The sequence below is a fragment of the Cucurbita pepo genome, chromosome 10 (genome assembly GCF_057944985.1).
Source record: "Cucurbita pepo subsp. pepo isolate OVF chromosome 10, ASM5794498v1, whole genome shotgun sequence".
In the NCBI taxonomy this organism is placed as follows: Eukaryota; Viridiplantae; Streptophyta; class Magnoliopsida; order Cucurbitales; family Cucurbitaceae; genus Cucurbita; species Cucurbita pepo.
In genome coordinates this window covers 19,371,065-19,388,777 of record NC_141807.1, presented here as the reverse complement: position 1 = coordinate 19,388,777, position 17,713 = coordinate 19,371,065, and the positions used below count along the sequence as shown (strand labels likewise).

At 37.9% G+C, this 17,713-nt stretch overlaps 2 protein-coding genes across 4 annotated transcripts; one reads left to right on the top strand and one right to left on the bottom strand.

The window, feature by feature from the left end:
* Positions 1-6,556: 6,556 nt before the first annotated feature.
* On the top strand, positions 6,557-9,548 carry LOC111804496 (SWIB/MDM2 domain superfamily protein). 3 transcript variants are annotated; one of them, XM_023689323.2, is made up of 3 exons: positions 6,557-6,718; positions 7,290-7,496; positions 9,194-9,548. In XM_023689323.2, exons 2-3 carry the CDS (start codon positions 7,323-7,325, stop codon positions 9,320-9,322), a joined length of 303 nt encoding a protein of 100 aa, XP_023545091.1. In that variant the 5' UTR covers positions 6,557-6,718; positions 7,290-7,322; the 3' UTR covers positions 9,323-9,548. The 3 variants fall into 3 exon arrangements, with proteins under 3 accessions (XP_023545091.1, XP_023545093.1, XP_023545092.1); XM_023689325.2 differs by having other exon boundaries at positions 6,560-6,695; XM_023689324.2 differs by having other exon boundaries at positions 6,583-6,718; positions 7,216-7,496.
* A 572-nt stretch (positions 9,549-10,120) lies between these two features.
* On the bottom strand, positions 10,121-15,884 carry FCLY (farnesylcysteine lyase). The gene is made up of 5 exons (XM_023689320.2): positions 15,338-15,884; positions 15,078-15,251; positions 12,632-12,991; positions 12,347-12,522; positions 10,121-10,557 (listed from the first exon to the last, which is right to left on the bottom strand). Exons 1-5 carry the CDS (start codon positions 15,854-15,856, stop codon positions 10,287-10,289), a joined length of 1,500 nt encoding a protein of 499 aa, XP_023545088.1. The 5' UTR covers positions 15,857-15,884; the 3' UTR covers positions 10,121-10,286.
* Between the last annotated feature and the right edge of the window lie 1,829 nt (positions 15,885-17,713).

Genomic DNA, 17,713 nt, shown 5'->3' with positions numbered 1-17,713 from the left:
GTAGTAATGGTGGCTTCAAACTTCTCTGGAACAGTGACTAGTAGCTTCTCAACGATCCTTGAATCATTTAAAACAGAACCAAGCAATCTCACCTTGTTGGCAATACTGAGAAGTCTGTCAGAGTACTCTTTCACCGACTCTGACTCCTTCATCTTCTGCAACTCGAAATCCCTAATCAAATTTAGGGCTTTCATTCCACGAATCCTCTCATCTCCTTCATATTCGGCCTTGAGATAATCCCAGATTTCCTTTGCTGTTTTGAGGGACATTATTCGCATGAAGATCATTTGTGATACAGCGGCAAATAGGCAAGCTTTCGCCTTTGATTTCCTTGTCTTCTTTTCCTTCTGTAATTTGATTTGTGCTACAGTAGGATTTGCTGGAAGCGGAGGAACCTCGTAATCCTCTTCTATTACTTCCCAAAGATCCAAGGCCTCCAAATAAGTCTCCATACGAACTGCCCACATTTGATAATTGTCTCCATCGAAAATTGGTGGTGCAACAGCGGAAAAACTGGATTCTCCTCCCATTTTGATCTCACAGATCCCTTAAGAAGATAGCTCTGATACCAATTGTTAGTGAAAGAGGGATTGATTGAATAATTGATGAGAAGATTGAATTATGAAGAGCAAGAATGCTCCATATTTATACAGAGAATACAAAAGATATTCAGAAAATCTACCTAAAAATCTGGAGAAAATCTGGTAACAAACCAGTAAACAAATCAAAATAAAATCTAATCAAATCAAAACTAAATCAAATAAAAAACTAGATCTAACTCCTAACTGAGATTTAATTAGATACTAACTAACAGCAATCTAAACAAATACATGATCTTTAACAGTAATAAGCTTTAAGGTCCATAAACAAATACATGATCTAACTCCTAACTGAGTTTTATATAAAATTTTCTTCTCAATTAAGTTCTCGTTTACTATAAACCCTAAAATTAACATTTTATTGTTAGAAAAAACAATAAAATGTTTGAAATTTGTTTGGTAATAAGCTTTAAGGTCCATAATTGACATTTTTGTTACCGGTTTCTAAATTGTGTTTTCCATGTTTTTTTTGATAGCCAGAGTTATGTTTGTTTGTCTAAGAACCAAGTCCATCATGCTTGAACTAAGTATATTCATGTCTGATTTCATTTTGTTCGAGAAATTGTTAATGAAGGGACAATCGTTCATTTAAAATTGGAACTCCTAATGATCATATCAATATGTTGACAGAGGTGGTTGCCAGCAGTACGTAGATTTCTGTTTCTACTACAACAATTGGTATCGTATCATTTTGGTTATGGAATTATGGTACAACAAACACAACCTATGAATTCAGGATTTATGGCTGTGAGAGGTGTTCAATATGGAACTTTAAGGGCTAAGGCTTCCCTCCAAAATTATTGAAGATATACCGTTTAAAATTCATGAAAACATCACAAATGCTTAGAGATCAATTTGCTCTTGCATGGTTCTTTGTTCAAATCGTTCATTTGATGCACGGAAAGGTCAATTCCACAGCATGCCCTTGAATGCTAAGGTTGTTCATTTCAAAGGATCCAGAAAACGGTTTATACTAGAATCTTGGAACTTCTTTAGGTCCTCTTCCAGCATCTCAATCTCATACATGTTGTACCTCATTTTAAGTAGCATCTGAAAGAAGTATGGTTTATTGGTTTATAAACAAAGATGATAGATTTAAAGTTGAATTGATCGTTGAGGAGCAAATTCAAGCTAGTACCAAGAATAATTAGTAACTCCAACCTAGACCAACTAAGTTATTGTTTCTACTATTGGCTCAATTTGATGACTTGTAATATGTATGATGACGTGTATCATTTAATAAGCTATGTCATGTTATGCGACGTTATGCTATGATAAGCTCTTCTATTTTGGTGATCGTGAATGTTGTATAAAGTTGATATGGAATCGACAATCTATGATGGATAAACCTCTGTAGACCATGCCATGAAAGCTATGTTACATATTATTGAATGTACCAGAATTGTGATAGCATAATTCACAGATTTATCATGTTATAGATAAAGGAAGGTTTGTCTTATATCATAGATTATGCTATGAGAAACTCATGCATATTAGTGTGTCATGTGTGGATACTTACATTACGACTTATGATTTTTGATATATATGTGTGTCATGATGTTATGCAGACCCTAAGAGCTCGTTAGTGAGTGCTAGCCCAACGAGCCAGATCCAAGGGGTGTGCGAGCCCACCTGGTGGGTCCATGCTCACATACATGGGCCATGTGTAGAGAAGTACTATACATCTAATCTTGTCTGGACTAAAAAACTGTCTAAGGTCATGTTGCGATATGTGAAAAGGATAGGTCCCCCCATGGCATGACACGAGCAGGGCTACAACATATCATGTATCAAACAACTCACTTAGTTGGTTGTCCTATGTCGAGTTACAAATTATCCTCGAAACTAGCTTAGATCTTCTTCCCTAAATTGGGTGAGGGACGTGGGAATATGTTGAACACAACTCTCTGTGACAAACACTCGCACTCTTTATTAACACCAACCGAGAAGAGAATACAAGACACTCTGTAGAATACTATACTTTTTATTGTTTTTGGATTTCTGGGAAGAAAACCTAGGTAGGGTGTTGGGTATTTATACTAGAGCCCGCAATCTAGACCTAACAAATCTAAATCTTTTTCATAAAATATCTAGATCTCTCTCCTAAAATATTAGGTATGTTTTCCTAAAATCTCTACTAAAATAAATATACGATGGGCTCGTACAGTTATTGGACTTGACTCTATTGGGCTAGTGATGATATTTTAACACTCCCTCTCAGCACTAGTCCTCATTCGTTGCACCACAGCGAAAGATCTCATGTGTGCAAGTATTCAGCTCTTTTGTACACAAGTCTACCACTTGGTCATCCGTATTCTTTCTTCAAGACTTTGCCTCTAATAAAATGACAGTGCACCTCCACATGCTTTGTTCCGCCATGAAACATCGAATTTTCTACTAAACAAATCACAAATTGGTTGTCGCATTGAAATTGTATCGAATAGTCAACTTTCTGGTGTCAATCTTCTATCAGAAGTTTCAGCCATGTACATTCCTGAGCTGCTCCCGCCGCTTCTCTGGTTGTCTTTTGTTACACCAAGAAATTGTTCTTGAACCGAGCTTGAACACATACCCAGTGATTGATCTTCGAGTATCATGGTCTCCTGCATAGTCAGCATCACGGTATCTAGCTAGCTTGTAGTCTTCGCTTCTTTTATATGAAGGATCGTAATTGATTGTACCTTTGTCATATCTCAAGGTCCGTTGAGCCACATCAAGATGAGGCTTCTTCGGACTTTGCATATACTGACTAATGACTCCAACTTCGTTTTCAAATGCATTTGGTTGGTTCATGTAGATCTCCTAGTCCAACTCTTCATGCTAGAATACGTTCTTCATATCCATCTGCCAAAATTTTCAATCTTTATTTGCCACAAGTGCTGGAGGAACTTGTACGATAGTGATCTTCGTCACTAGACTTAACGTTTCCTCATAGTGTAGTCCATATTCTTGAGAGAACCCTGAATCTATAGTCTGAGCTTTGCATCTCACGATTGATCCATCTGGGGTACACATTATTTCGTAAGCCCACTTGCAAGAGATGAGTTTGGTATCTCTTGGTCTTGGCATTAATTCCCAAGTTTGATTTTGTTTCAGGGCTATAATTTCTTCCTCCATCGCTCTCTGTCAAGCTGAGTTTTGTGATGCTTCTTCATATGCCTCCGGCTCATTAACTTTGTCTTCTACTGCGTTGGCATACTCTGGATTTGCCTTTAGAATTATTTCTGAATGTCTAAGTTGTTGAGGTGTAATTTCATTTTCACTAGGCTCGCTTGGTTGAGTCACTTCTTGCTCACCAACACTAGTGTCACTTGAATCTTCAGGCACATCAGCACTTAAGCAAGTGTGTACAATTTGCTCTCCAGTCTTTTGTGGAAGAATCTCTTCAGTTTGCTCCCCTGTGTTCTGTAGAAGAATTTCTTCAGTTTGCTCCCCGTGTTCTGTAGAAGAATTTCTTCAGTTTGCTCCCCAGTGTTCTGTAGAAGAATTTTTTTAATTTGCTTAAGGCCCGGTAATACTTCCTTCTCTGAGGGCCACCCCTCTTCCATTGCACCGCTTTGATCGTCAATCATGTGGTTTAAGGCATCCTGAATCAATGATCCAGTCATCCTCGTAATCGATATGCTCTTCCATCATTGCCATGAGTGTTAGCTCGTCTTCTACTATGGGACATAGTACCTCTGCATCCCATTCATCCTCTATCTTCTTTTTGGATATTACCACATTGTTTTCAACAGACTTTTTTCTGGACCAACAATCTCTAGACATGTGACCCTTTTTCGCGTAATTATATCATCTCTAGACATGTGGCCCTTTTTCCCGCTATTATAGCAAATACCTTCAAATCTCTTTCCTTGAAAACTCTTATTGTTGTTCTTTTGAGCTCTCTCAGGTTGTGCAATTTCTTGGTGTCTCTCAGGTTGTGCAGTTCCTTGGTGGCTTCTTCTTTTGTCACCATTGTATCCACGTTTGGTAGACGGCCTATTATTGCTCTGACTTTCACTTGTACAGCAGTAATAAAGCTTCTATATTCCGGTCACAATCCGTGGATTATAATTCTTGTCATTCGAGATTCTACAATGGCAGAATTTGGGTCTAGTTTAGTAATCTCCCGACAGATCGACTTGGCCTTGTGGAAGTACGAGCAATCGTCATGTCATGTTGTGAAATTGACAACAACTCATTCTCCAAAAGTTGTAGCCTCGTATCGTTCTTCTTTGAGAACAACATCACGAACGTGTCCCATGCTTCTTTTGGTGTCTTGTCATCACAATATGTTCTAACATCTCTTCTCTGATTGTGGTCTTCAAGACAAACATTGCTTTGTCTGCTTTGATTCTCCATTTGCGCAAGGCGCCCTTAAAATCCTCCTTTGGCGGCGTAGTTTCACACCTGCCAACGATCTCTCAAAGATCCTGTCCTTGTAAATAGGACATTATGCATGTTGCCTCACCCATCGTGTGTTGCCTCACCCATCGTGTTGGCCATACCATGTTGTCTCACCCATCGTGTTGGTCATACCATGTTGCCTCACCCATCGTGTTGGTCATACCTCAGTAATACTGTGTTGGCCATACCTCAGTAATACCGTGTTGGCCATACCTCAGTAATACCGTATTGGCCATACCTTAGTAATACCAAACAAGCTCTTTCGACACAAGACTTGCAAAGTCACAGACTACTACCTCAGTAATACCGTATTGACCATACCTTAGTAATACCAAACAAGCTCTTTCGACACAAGACTTGCAGAGTCACAGACTACTCACGACACAAAAGAAACAAGCTCTTTCGACACAAGACTTGCAGAGTCACAGACTACTCACGACACAAAAGAAACTCACTCATTACTAATCTCAAGAAATCGTTTCTGATGTGGAAGATCAGATAGAGCTGCAACCACAAAGCATACTAAGAATTCCAAGAGATTCCAAGAGATTAGATAACCTACACGATACCATGTTTAAGGATTCCAAGAGATTCCAAGAGATCAAACCTACACTAACCTCGCTCTGATACCATGTTTGACAATTCCAACACTAACCTCGCTCTGATACCATGTTAGGAATCATGGCTCTCCACAATGGTATGATATTGTCTACTTTGAGCATAAGTTCTCATGGCTTTGTTATGGGCTTCCCATAAGGTCTCATACCAATGGAGATAGTATTCCTCACTTATAAACCCATGATCTTCCACTAAATTAATCAATGTGGAACTCACACCCAATAATCCTCAACAATCCTCCCCTCGAGCAAAGTACACTATAAGCCTCCCCTGAGGCTAGAGCTCTCGAATAGTCTCCCCTTAATCGAGGCTCAACTCCTTTTTTCTAGAGCCCTCGAACAAAGTACACCCTTTGTTCGACACTTTAGTCACTTTTGACTACACCTTCGAGGCTCACAATTCTTTGTTCGATATTTGAGAATTTTATTGACATGGCTAAGTTTAGGGCATGGCTCTTATACCAAATTGTTGAACACAACTCTCTAGAAAACACTCGCACTCTTTATTAACACCAACCGAGAAGAGAATGCAAGACACTCGGAATACTATATTTTTTTATTGTTTTTGGATTTCTTGGATGAAAACCTAGAGTGTTGGGGTATTTATACTGGAGCATGCAGATAAAATTGACATCTCTAGAAGGTACATGATGACCACCTCTAATAGATTGGGAAGGAGTCATGATAAAATTGAATATTAGGGTTGTAACAGCCCGTTCTTCGATATTTCGATATTTCGAATCACGGACAGTCACGTGTAGACTAAGATTATAGACTCCTTTTACAATGAAGCTTTAAAATACAAAGGAAACAACCATACACGATGTAGCAATCATCCTATAGTCGTGTAGCTCTAATATGTTCCCGCTATCGACTTTATAGATCTTGTTGTTTGGTCCTTACAATTTTTTTATAAAAATAAAAATAAAAATCTTCATTTTTTTCAAATTACTTTTGGCATTTAAACAACTCAAAATCTATGCACTTGGCAAACAAATTCAAGGGCTCCAAGTTCTCCTTCCCCTTGGTGATCCGACCCTAATTCGCTTTAGCCGCTGTATTTTCTGTCAATTCTTTCCAATTTCTAGAGGTTTTTCTTCTCCCTTTTCCCAGGTGCGAATTAAAGCTATCTATTCCATGAACTCGATTTCCTTGCTTCTTGATTTTTTCATTATCTGAACTGGGTTTCTTGATTTGAACTCGCGGGACTTCTTTTCTCTTGATTTCCCGAGAAATTTCGTGTTCTGTTTCACTCTCTGTGATTGAAAATCTATTGCACATAAGATGTTTGATAAAATTCCCTTGAATCGATGCTCAGATTTTGTTTGGGAGGTTTTGGTTATTGAATGAGCTTATTGCGCCTCAATTTGCAGGACTTTCTGTAATTTCCTTGCTTCTACTTTTTTCATTCTCTGAACTGGCTTTCTTGATTTGAACTCGCTGTACTTCATTTCTCTTGATTTCCCGAGAAATTTCGTGTTCTGTTTCACTCTCTGTGATTGAAAATCTATTGCACATAAGATGTTTGATAAAATTCCCTTGAACCGATGCTCAGATTTTGCTTAGGAGGTTTTGGTTATTGAATGAGCTTATCGCGCCTCAATTTGCAGGACTTTCTGTGTTTTTCATATTTCCAAAGCTTCGTTTCATCTTCCGAGTAAACAGTTTTTATGTGTTTTTCCAGTGGAGGTGGAAGCGAACTAGTTGTGCAGAAAAAATGCTGCCGCAACGGATGAAGACGGCCATTACAGATAACCCGAAGAAGCTTGCTAGCTTGATTGATCTCGTAAACCTTCCTTCAACTCTCAGGGAGTTTGTGGGACAGTCCCAAATTTCTCGTCTCGGCTGTTTCAAGTATGTGTGGTCATATATCAAAACCAATAATCTTCAGGTTCTATTCTTTGTCTCCAATTATGGCCTTTTTTTTATATATATAGTTTTCGATGCATATTGTTTATACTGCTATCAACCTATAACAGAGAGTTCCCTTGTTAAATCTACTTTCAAAATAGTTTTCATAGATTCTATATTGTATTCTGGTTGAAGTATGGCGTAAAATGGGCACGAGGGTAAGGAACGAAAGGAAAAGAGTAATCAAAGAGGAGAAGAAAGGTCATGAATCTGAATAATCAGGATGATAAAGAATATCTTGAAATGGAAGTTATGACAACCTGATGGAGGGTCAAGGTCCTTGGAACGTCCCTAGATTTGAATAATCAAATACATGACGGTCCTTGGAACGTAGATTATGAGAACCTGATGTACATGACATAATCTAGGTTCTCAAGTATACGTGACAGTCCTTGGTCCTTGGAACGTCCCTAGATTTGAATAATCAAATATGTGACAGTCCTTGGAACGTCACTTCATGTATACTTTGAAACTAGATTATGAGAACCTGATGTACATGACATAATCTAGGTTCTTAAGTATACGTGACAGTCCTTGGTCCTTGGAACGCCACGTATACTTTGAAACTGTATAGAAGAGCTACAAGATACTCAAGTATTCGAGGTACTTGGAACGTTCCTAGATTTGAATATACACACTCGAGCCTAAACCATCTGAACAGTTCTCTACCTTCATCGTTTACCACTCACTGGATTTGTAACAAATCCCCCCAACAATTCACCCAAATAATATTAACTACTCCGGTGGGATTCTTATCAAAGAAGAGATCCCAAATGAATTGGCTTCTTCAAAAAAAAAAAAAAACCTTGTTCGTTGGAAGTTCTATCTTGTGCTTGGTACTGTACGGTTCCACTCTAGAAGAACTCCGAATCATTCTCTTGAAGCTCTTCCTCTTAAAAGCCCCAGGGGACCATATTCTAGGAGCTCAAACTATGTGATTGAATAAATCCTCCTTTATCTGTTGCAGGTCGAGGACTCCTCCTCCCCCTTCTTCAAACTCCGATTCATATTGTTCAACCACAGGGTCACAGAAGAAATGTGATCTTGATTTATTACCCCAGGGAAGACTTAACTACTAGGTCATAGGCAACATAGAGGAGCTCATAACCCACCAAACCCATCTTTCAAGCTTTACTGACTCAATGCTAATACCAACTAACAAAAATTTCGTCTTATTTTACCTATCAAATTCTATTAAGGCCCACAAAGGACTCCTCCTTAAGCATAAGGAAATAGTATTATAAACTGTAAATGAGTAAGATGGATGATTTTTGTCTCTCCCAACAAACAACCCTTCTGCTAAACCTTTATCCATGCCTCTCAAAATAAGTCCGTTAAGCACATCCACTACCACCCCAAAAGAGAATGATGCTTGATTTTACTTGTAAACTCAATAACTTTTAGTTGATCATGAGTTACAAGTAAGGAATACATCTCCATTGGTACGAGGCCTTTTGGGGGAAACCAAAAGCAAAGCGACGAGAGCTTATGCTCAAAGTGGACAATATCATACCATTGTGAAGAGTCATGGTTCATAACATTTGCATTACACGTTATTATTGTTCTATGGTCATGTATTATGATTTTGGGAAGCTAGAAGTACTTGAAACTTGAATGAAGTAGCACTTCTTTTTCTAAATGTTAAAAATATGTTTCTGGGTATGTACCTTTGTCCAGGATCCAACCAACAAGAATGTGGTCATTTGTGATGAGAAGTTAAAGAGTATATTGCTAGGCAAGTCCAAGATTGAGCTAGCCGAACTTCCCGCGCTGATTAAATTACATTTTCCCAAGAACCCCAAGTGAGTTATGCTTGCAGTTTAACCTCTGCCACATCCAGAATGACCTCTTCAATGTTTAGCCTCAATTTTGTATGAATCTCCTTCTAGGTTTCTTTTATATATAAGATCATAAATTTATTTGACTCTTCTTGTACCTCATGCCTTATGCTTTGTTACTCGTTTTATTTTATCAAGTTGTAACAACTCAAGTCCACTGCTAACAAATATTGTCCTCTTTGGATTTTCCCTTCTGAGCGTCCCTTCAAAGTTTTAAAACGCGTCTACTAGGAAGAGGTTTTTATACTCTTATAAGAAATGTTTCCTTCCTTACCCAAGTTCTCGCACTTTGTTCTCAAGTAACCTAGAAGTTTTAGGAACTTTTATACAAATATGATGAAGCTTGATTCAAAACTCTTATTGTAAGAAAATGGAAGAGAGTCTATATGTGAAAAATAATAAAATAACTTGATCTTTTAGGTTCCTACTTCACCTCGACGGTTATGTCACGATGTCCTTAAAGCCTATATGCGATGGATAGGATCCTTTAACCATGAATTAACATAATTTCATTTCTTTCTAAAAGAAAAAGTAATGGTTAATTACACAAAAGAAATCCGTTTGTTTTTTTTTTAATCGACGCTAGACCAATTCCCCTTTTATTTGGATGAAGCCTTTAAGAGGTTTAGATCGGACCTGGGTTGTCTCCTGTTGAAATCAGCTTTTTTTTTTTTTTTTTTTTTTTTTTTTTTTTTTTTTTTTTTTCTTACATACAAACATCGCCTACAAATTCAAATGGACAGAATTTCTTAGGTATTGAACCAAATTAAGCGTATAATATCTTCACGGTGATATAAATTTTATTTGTTCAATACTTCTACAGGAAGAAAAAAAACAAGAGTTTGGGTTTATTTATCTTCACCATAACAAAAACCTGATAATGTACATGACATGTTACATGATATCACAATCTCAAACAGAGAAATGGGAATTCAAAGATCCACATGTAAAGTCGAAGCATCTCGATCGGAATTAAGGTTGAGATGTAACAAATCGGGGCCGACCTTTCCAAAAAATCTGGATAGAACGAGTCGTGCAATGTTCTCAGCTGCAACAGCACTGGTCTCCATGGTACTGGCTGCATTCTCAAAAGCATTCACATAGTACAAATGCCGACCATCCAAAATAAAAGGTGCGAATACTTCAGGAGCTTTGAAGTGGGGATATGCAGCCCAATCTATCCGAATGGTCTCATTTCTTACACTGACAACCAACAACAAGTAATGTGAGAAGGCAGACATATGATGGGAGGAAGAATGGTATGAAAATTTCTAGTCTAAACTACATATTTAGTTCGGAACTTTGGTTTTTAAGCTTTAAAAAGTGTCTAATAAGTCTAAAAACTATTAATTTGGATAGTTCTAAAATTTAACCTATTAGATACCAACTTAAAATTTTAAAACCTTATAATTTAACTAAATTTCTAATAAGAATAGACTTAAAATCTAGCTGGCTTTAGAGAAGAGCCTCCTTAGTGTACAGCTTACGGGAAAAGGTTAAAAGTTCCTCAAGGGCGGCTCTCTTCCACTAATAAGCTAACTCCATGTTCATTTCCGATTCCCAAAATGAGGCGTTTCTTCTTTCTACCATGAGCATAAGAATGAAAGATGGAACTTTGGTTGACATCTTTTATAACATTGTATCGGAAATATTGATGGCCCTCAAGCAATATAATATAAACTTCAAATCTCACAAATTTGAAGAGAAGCCTATTTTGTTACAACCGAATATCTTAACTTTCGAGCATAGCTCAGTTATTAAGACACTTATATTTTCAAGGTTAAAAGCTCAAATCTTCATATTCATGTTTGCGATTCCCAAAATGAGGCGTTTCTTCTTTCTACCATGAGCATAAGAATGAAAGATGGAACTTTGGTTGACATCTTTTATAACATTGTATCGGAAATATTGATGGCCCTCAAGCAATATAATATAAACTTCAAATCTCACAAATTTGAAGAGAAGCCTATTTTGTTACAACCGAATATCTTAACTTTCGAGCATAGCTCAGTCATTAAGACACTTATATTTTCAAGGTTAAAAGCTCAAATCTTCATATTCATGTTTGTTGAACTAAAAGAAAGGACGATGACTTTAATATTATATACTCAACTCTAAAAGATAGTCAAGAAGCTAAAATAATATACGCGTGTATGTATGTGTTTGTATGCTTGTGTATGTATATATATATACGCAGAAGTACATGCATACATACCATTCATGTATCTAATTAAAAAAAATATTAAAAATGACATGCACACATATAATTCATGCTTCTAATCAAGAAAATTGCATGTACTTTGAACTACATGGTCCATTGTGAGATCCCACATCGGTTGGAGAGGGGAACGAAACATTCTCTAAAGTATGGAAACCTCTCCCTAGTAGAGGCGTTTTAAAAACCTTGCAAAAAAACTCGAAAGGGAAAGCTCAAAAAGGATAATATTTGCTAGCGGTGACCTTGGACTGTTATAAATGGTATGAGAGACAAACATCGGGCCATGTGCCAGCGAGGAGGTTGAGCCCCGAGGGGGATGGACACGAGGTGGTGTGCCAGCAAGGACGCTAGACCCCGAAGGGGGTTGGGGGGTCCCACATCAATTGGAGAAGGTAAGAAGTGCCAGCGAGGATGCTGGGTCCCGAAGGGGGTGGATTGTAAGATCCCACATCGGTTGGAAAGGGAAATGAAACGTTCTTTATAAGGGTGTAGAAACCTCTCCCTAGCAAATGCGTTTTAAAAACCTTGAAGAGAAGCCCGAAAGAGAAAGCCCAAAGAGGACAATATCTAGTAGCGGTGGCCTTGGACTGCTACATTCATGTTTTAGAAATCTAAGCATCTAGCTTATTCTTTTGAAAGAATCAACCTATACTAACCATATTTTCCCTAAACCACCACTCCAAAACTTGCATAAAGTTTCTCGAAGATGATACGATAGCGCATGTAAAGGCTTGAATCAAAAACCATACAAAATTAACAGTCATTTAGATTTACCTGAAGATCTTATCCAGTAGGGTATCTTCCATTGGTTTACGAGAGAATATCTTGTAAGTCATATCGTTATCATCATGTTGCTTAAGAACAGAAATACTCGAAAATTGAACATCCTCAGTTTCTGTTGTACCCACCAACTTTGGAATTTTTGATGAAGCTTTCAAGCCGAAGTACCCCTTTGCGCATAAAAGAGAATCAAAAGAAACAAGACGTCAGAGAACTTGAAAAGAATGAATATAAACAATTAGAAACTATAGAACCATTCAAAGCCTCAAGTACACTCACAGGATTTAAGAGGCCCCTGACAAATGTTGTATGAGTATGCTGCAGTTCTCTCTTAGGAATTATAATCGGAGGTGTAAACTGAATGTTCTGTTCATCTAGAGGAGTAGCTACTACAGTAATTTCACAGGAATAACTGTTTCCCTTGTTAGATTTAACCTCATAATATTCACCTAGGTAAGAGATGGACTCGATTTCCTCTTGCAAATGTAATGTGCTATCTGAATGATTTATTAGTCTAGCAGCTATCTGCCAGTTACCACCTTCAACTGCCCACAACCCTCCGCCTGATCCTGCCAACGAAACTGCCCCAGCAAGTCCACTAATAGAGACACTTTGACCGTAGTTAATTCTTGTGATAACCTGCACAGATCAACCAATGACATTTTTTCTAAAATTGCATAAATTGTTCCATCTAATGAAAAAAAAAAAAAAAGGTGTACATCTCTAAAATGGAGGGGGCAAGGGCAAAAACAATCTCGAGTAACAAGCCTACATCGTTTAAAAGTTAAACCACGGTTCGAGTTTTATACCATTAGGTAATTGATTAAGAAATATAGTAAGCTGAGATCCAAGAAAATATTATAATTAAAATTAAAAATTGGCAAAAAATAATACAATACTTGAGAATGGGCTAGGAAGCAGAAATTATCAACTTCATAACCACTTGCTCTATAAGAACAAAATATATGTATATATATTTCCACATTCTGCACCTCTAAATTTAATGATATTTGAGCTTGAATTAGTAAACGAGAAATCAACATAACTTTTACGTTTTAAGCAGTCTAAAGATGGTAAACTTTAAGAAACAAATACAGAGATGGAATAATTCTTTCCAGCGAGCCATGTTCATCAATGCTTCTAACTTGATTTGTGTGACATGTGAATAACTAGTTACATGGAGCAAAATAAATGATAGAAGTATTTGTACTCTACATCAAAGGTTGAATGAACAATGAAAGTATTTGGTATCAACAATGCCAAGTTTTGAAATTGACAAAAACCTATGAATAAATATATTCTTAGATATACTCGATATTCTATCAAAAGTGATGTGATCATATTACTACTGACACCATAATAGTTTGGTGCTTTTTCTAACCTTGAGTAACTTTGAGATGGCTTTTGGGAAAATGCTTATAAGTAGGCACTTCTTCTCTAAGCACTAGTAAGAGAGCATGAATAGTATGTTTGGGAGTGATTTTGAAATGGTTAAAATCACTTTTTTACGTTCAGAATCATTCTGAAACATACTTTTAATCATGTTAGCTCAGTTTAAAGCTTGGTTTTACATTTTTAAATGTCATTTTCATGCTATCAAAATGAAATTTGAATGATTAAAGACATGTTTTGAAATTATTTTAAACATTTCAAAACTGTTATGATTTTAAAATCACAACTAAACATGCACCCAATTAAGTGACTCCAAATAAAAGAACTTCAAAAGTACACGTACGTTTAGAATCTCAATGTCACTTTTGATCACCAAATCAAACACCATGAAAATTTGAAAATGGGCTTGCCTCCTCATTCCCTTTTACCTCTGCCATGATAGTTTCCCAATCGGAGATCCATGGATCACAAACGGTATCTCCATTCTGAAAGGTTCCATCCAAAAACCAGCAAGAGGTTCCCCACTCTTCTCTGATCCGTTTTAGGGCTGCCCATTATATTGGTCTCACAATTCCATTACCTGAACTAGGAACTTCTTTGTTTTCGCTTTCATTCCTCAATGGACTCCTAATGTATATGAAGGAGTGTGGTTCGTTCGCGAGAAAGGGAGACCACCTTCTACAGCACTTTGAATCTTTCCAAAGGTGCATTGACCCTTAAAAAAATCTCACTAACTAACAAAAATTGTAAGCAAATCTGAGCTATGTTATACTATACTAGAACTATATCACCATGGTGACAAATACTAAATCTCTAATCAAAACCAAGTTAGTAGGGAATAAAAGGATTGTCTAATTCATCCATAGAAACAGATTGTCAGAGGTTTTGACTTCAAAAGTTTGTGGATCAGAATTTGCCATGAAAGTTCTATCTATTTTTACGGTATGCCAGATCTAGATCTCAAAAACATGACATCTTTAAAACAGTTCTACATCCTACCCCTGATTTTGATTTGGGGCATTCATACAAAGTCTTGGAAATACGTACAGTTTCATCTCCTAGCCTTTTAAACAGCCGATCTTTCTTTCCACATCTAAATAAAATCAACAAACTTCCTTTGTTTCAACTCAAATCTCACTCAGAAATGTCAGTAACTCACACCAACAGATAACAGCTTTAACACGTTTGATAATACCTGTCTGTCTTTTTCAGATTCAGGGATGTAACTTACATCCAGCAAAACAAAGAAACCTCCCCAATCCCCAAAAGCAACAAATCACCATAAATAATGAACAAAAAGAATGAAAAAGAAACGAAAGTCAAAAGTTCTTACAGTGACAAGCTCTTGTATTAGCAAGCGAGACAACCGAGCATCAATTAATTCCTCATACAAAGTTCGAGTGGTGAGATTGTACAAACCAGACCAATTGAGCATATCATTTACAGTCTCGAAGACAGGCCTAGATTCAAAGCCTTCGTAGTACTTCGAGAATTTTTCCACAGCACTCTGCATCATCAATTCATCAAGAATAGAATCAACGCTAGGGCGTTTTAGAGAACCAGATCAAATCAACGAAGAAAATGATAAAAAACCTCAACAAATTTCTCCATTCTGAGAAGCGAGAAGCCATATCGGATGAACATGACGACCTGATTCCATAGCTCCACGATCTTATCCAGATAAGGAAACATGGAGGTGAGGCCGCTCTTGAGGGTTCTGAAGACGAACTTACGGCCGTCCCAAATGCCGAGAGAGAACGAATCGGAAGAGGAGGGTTTCTTGACGGTAAGATTGAGTAGCTTAGTGAATCTCAAAGCATGAAGATTCTTGGGATGCAAAATGGACGCTCCGGCCTCGAATGTATCTCCGGCGACGTTGACAGTGGCCATCCGACCGCCGACGATGTTGTGGCGCTCGAATATCCGAATGTTGAAATCGACAGAGGCGTTGTACGAAGGAGCATATTGCCGGAGAAAGTGAGCCAAGGAGGAGCCGCCGATACCACTGCCAATAATACATACAGTGGGCGGCGGCTGTTGTGCAATCGCCGGAGGGACACTGAGGAAGAAGAGGAACAGCGGTACAATGATTGACCAACGCACCATCATCATTTTTCCTGTGGGGGGAGCTTTAAGGAAGCACTTCCGATGAAATTTATAACAAATTTTTGTTGGGATTTTTAAAAAAAAATTTCAATTAAAAAAAAAAAAAGTCAAATTAGATATTTAAAATTTGTTTTTAATTTATTTACCTTTGACTTTTAGATTGAAAATATATGTCTAAGTCAACTAAGCTATGCTCGGGTTCTTACTTTAACATAACATATAAGTTGACTTATAAAATATGTGATTGGTAATGAAGTATTGTAATGTAACAATTAAGTTACCTAATGTATAACTTACGAAAAACGTTGTCGAGAGCCTACATTGCACTATTGAGGGAGCCGAGAAGAGTACTTCGTAGGGAGATCATAGAGAAACCAAATCAATACCTATTAGATTAACCCTAGTCCTCGAGATTAAAGGAGGGCAGCCCCCTGTCTTCTATGCAAACTCCATAAAGACTTAGACGGACCAATGAGATGAGTAACCAACTGACGAAGTGTACCTATCCCAAGTAATCTCGAGAGGTGAAGTACACCTCTAAATTTGGAGTGACAAGGTTCAAATGCATGAAGAAGTCTGATACGACTAGATTGACAAAGAACATTGAATTGACAGATCATAAAAGCAGGTTATTTACCGAGTAGGTAGGAGTCGTGAGGGTAGCAGTCATTGGTGGAAGCATTTAGGAGTCGTGAAGCTGTAGGGGACCCTTAGATCTCTAACGTCGTGAAGTTATAGGAAACCTCGAAAACTAGGTTGTTACATAAGCTCTTGTCAAGCACGTGTGCATCTTGATGTGATTGTATCCACAAAAGTAAGTAACTCATGCCCAGTTGTGGCATCAACCAATCAATTGAGCCAAGGTAATAGATGCACGTGTATTGCTTCCCGTTAGGCTTATTTACGAGGACAACGTTAGAGAGTCATTCCTGAAATTACGACTCTTGTATGAAGCTTACTCAAAACAACTAGTCAACTGTGGCAGTGGCAGTGAAATTTCTCAAATGCGTCCATCGTATGCCTCTTTTATAGACTTGGTTTGGAACTGGGGTCAACGTTTAGGCCGTGGATTGCCACCATAGGTTTGATTACAGCTTTGTCCTCGTGAGTCACAAGAAGAACACGAACTCGAGTGTCTTGGTCACATGGATGCTTCCTTCTCTCAGTGTCGATTAAGGGGATCATAAGCTTTCTTAACCTAGATGAATCAATATATCGTTATGATATTTAAGGTCAATATAGTATGTCGTGTCATGGTCGTGTCATGATCGTGATCTTCATGGAACTTTTAGTACTTTTTTCAATCATGCTTTTGGAGCTCAACCAGTTGGTGGATCAAAGTGTTCGTTGTGGTGTAGATTTCAGGTTGTTTTAACCTGGACGAGAACGTGGACAATAGATTCGTAGTTGTGCACAATTGTTCCTAAAATTTCCTTTGTCGGTGGTCTAACACCCTCCCTTTTCCCTTTCGTGAAGGTTGAGGGTCGCAATTATTATGACTTTCATTGGTCTCCACTAGTTCATTCATTGAAATTGGCCCTACCAATCGTGAGTCTAACTGCCTCGCATATTTGCCTTTCCCTTTCTCGAGTCGTGGGGGATGGAGTTGTTAGTAAGGCTCAATTCATTATATGTGTCATAGCCTCCTTGCTTCCCATGAACTCACACATTGCAGCCTAGAATGCAACCATGTGATGTCCCACATTGGTTGGGGAGGAGAATAAAAGACCCTTTACAAGGGTGTGGAAACCTTCCCCTAGCAAACGCATTTTAAAGTCTTGAAGGGAAGCCCTAAAGGGAAAGCCCAAAGAGGACAATATCTGCTAGCGGTGGATCTGGGTCGTTACAAATGGTATCAAAGTT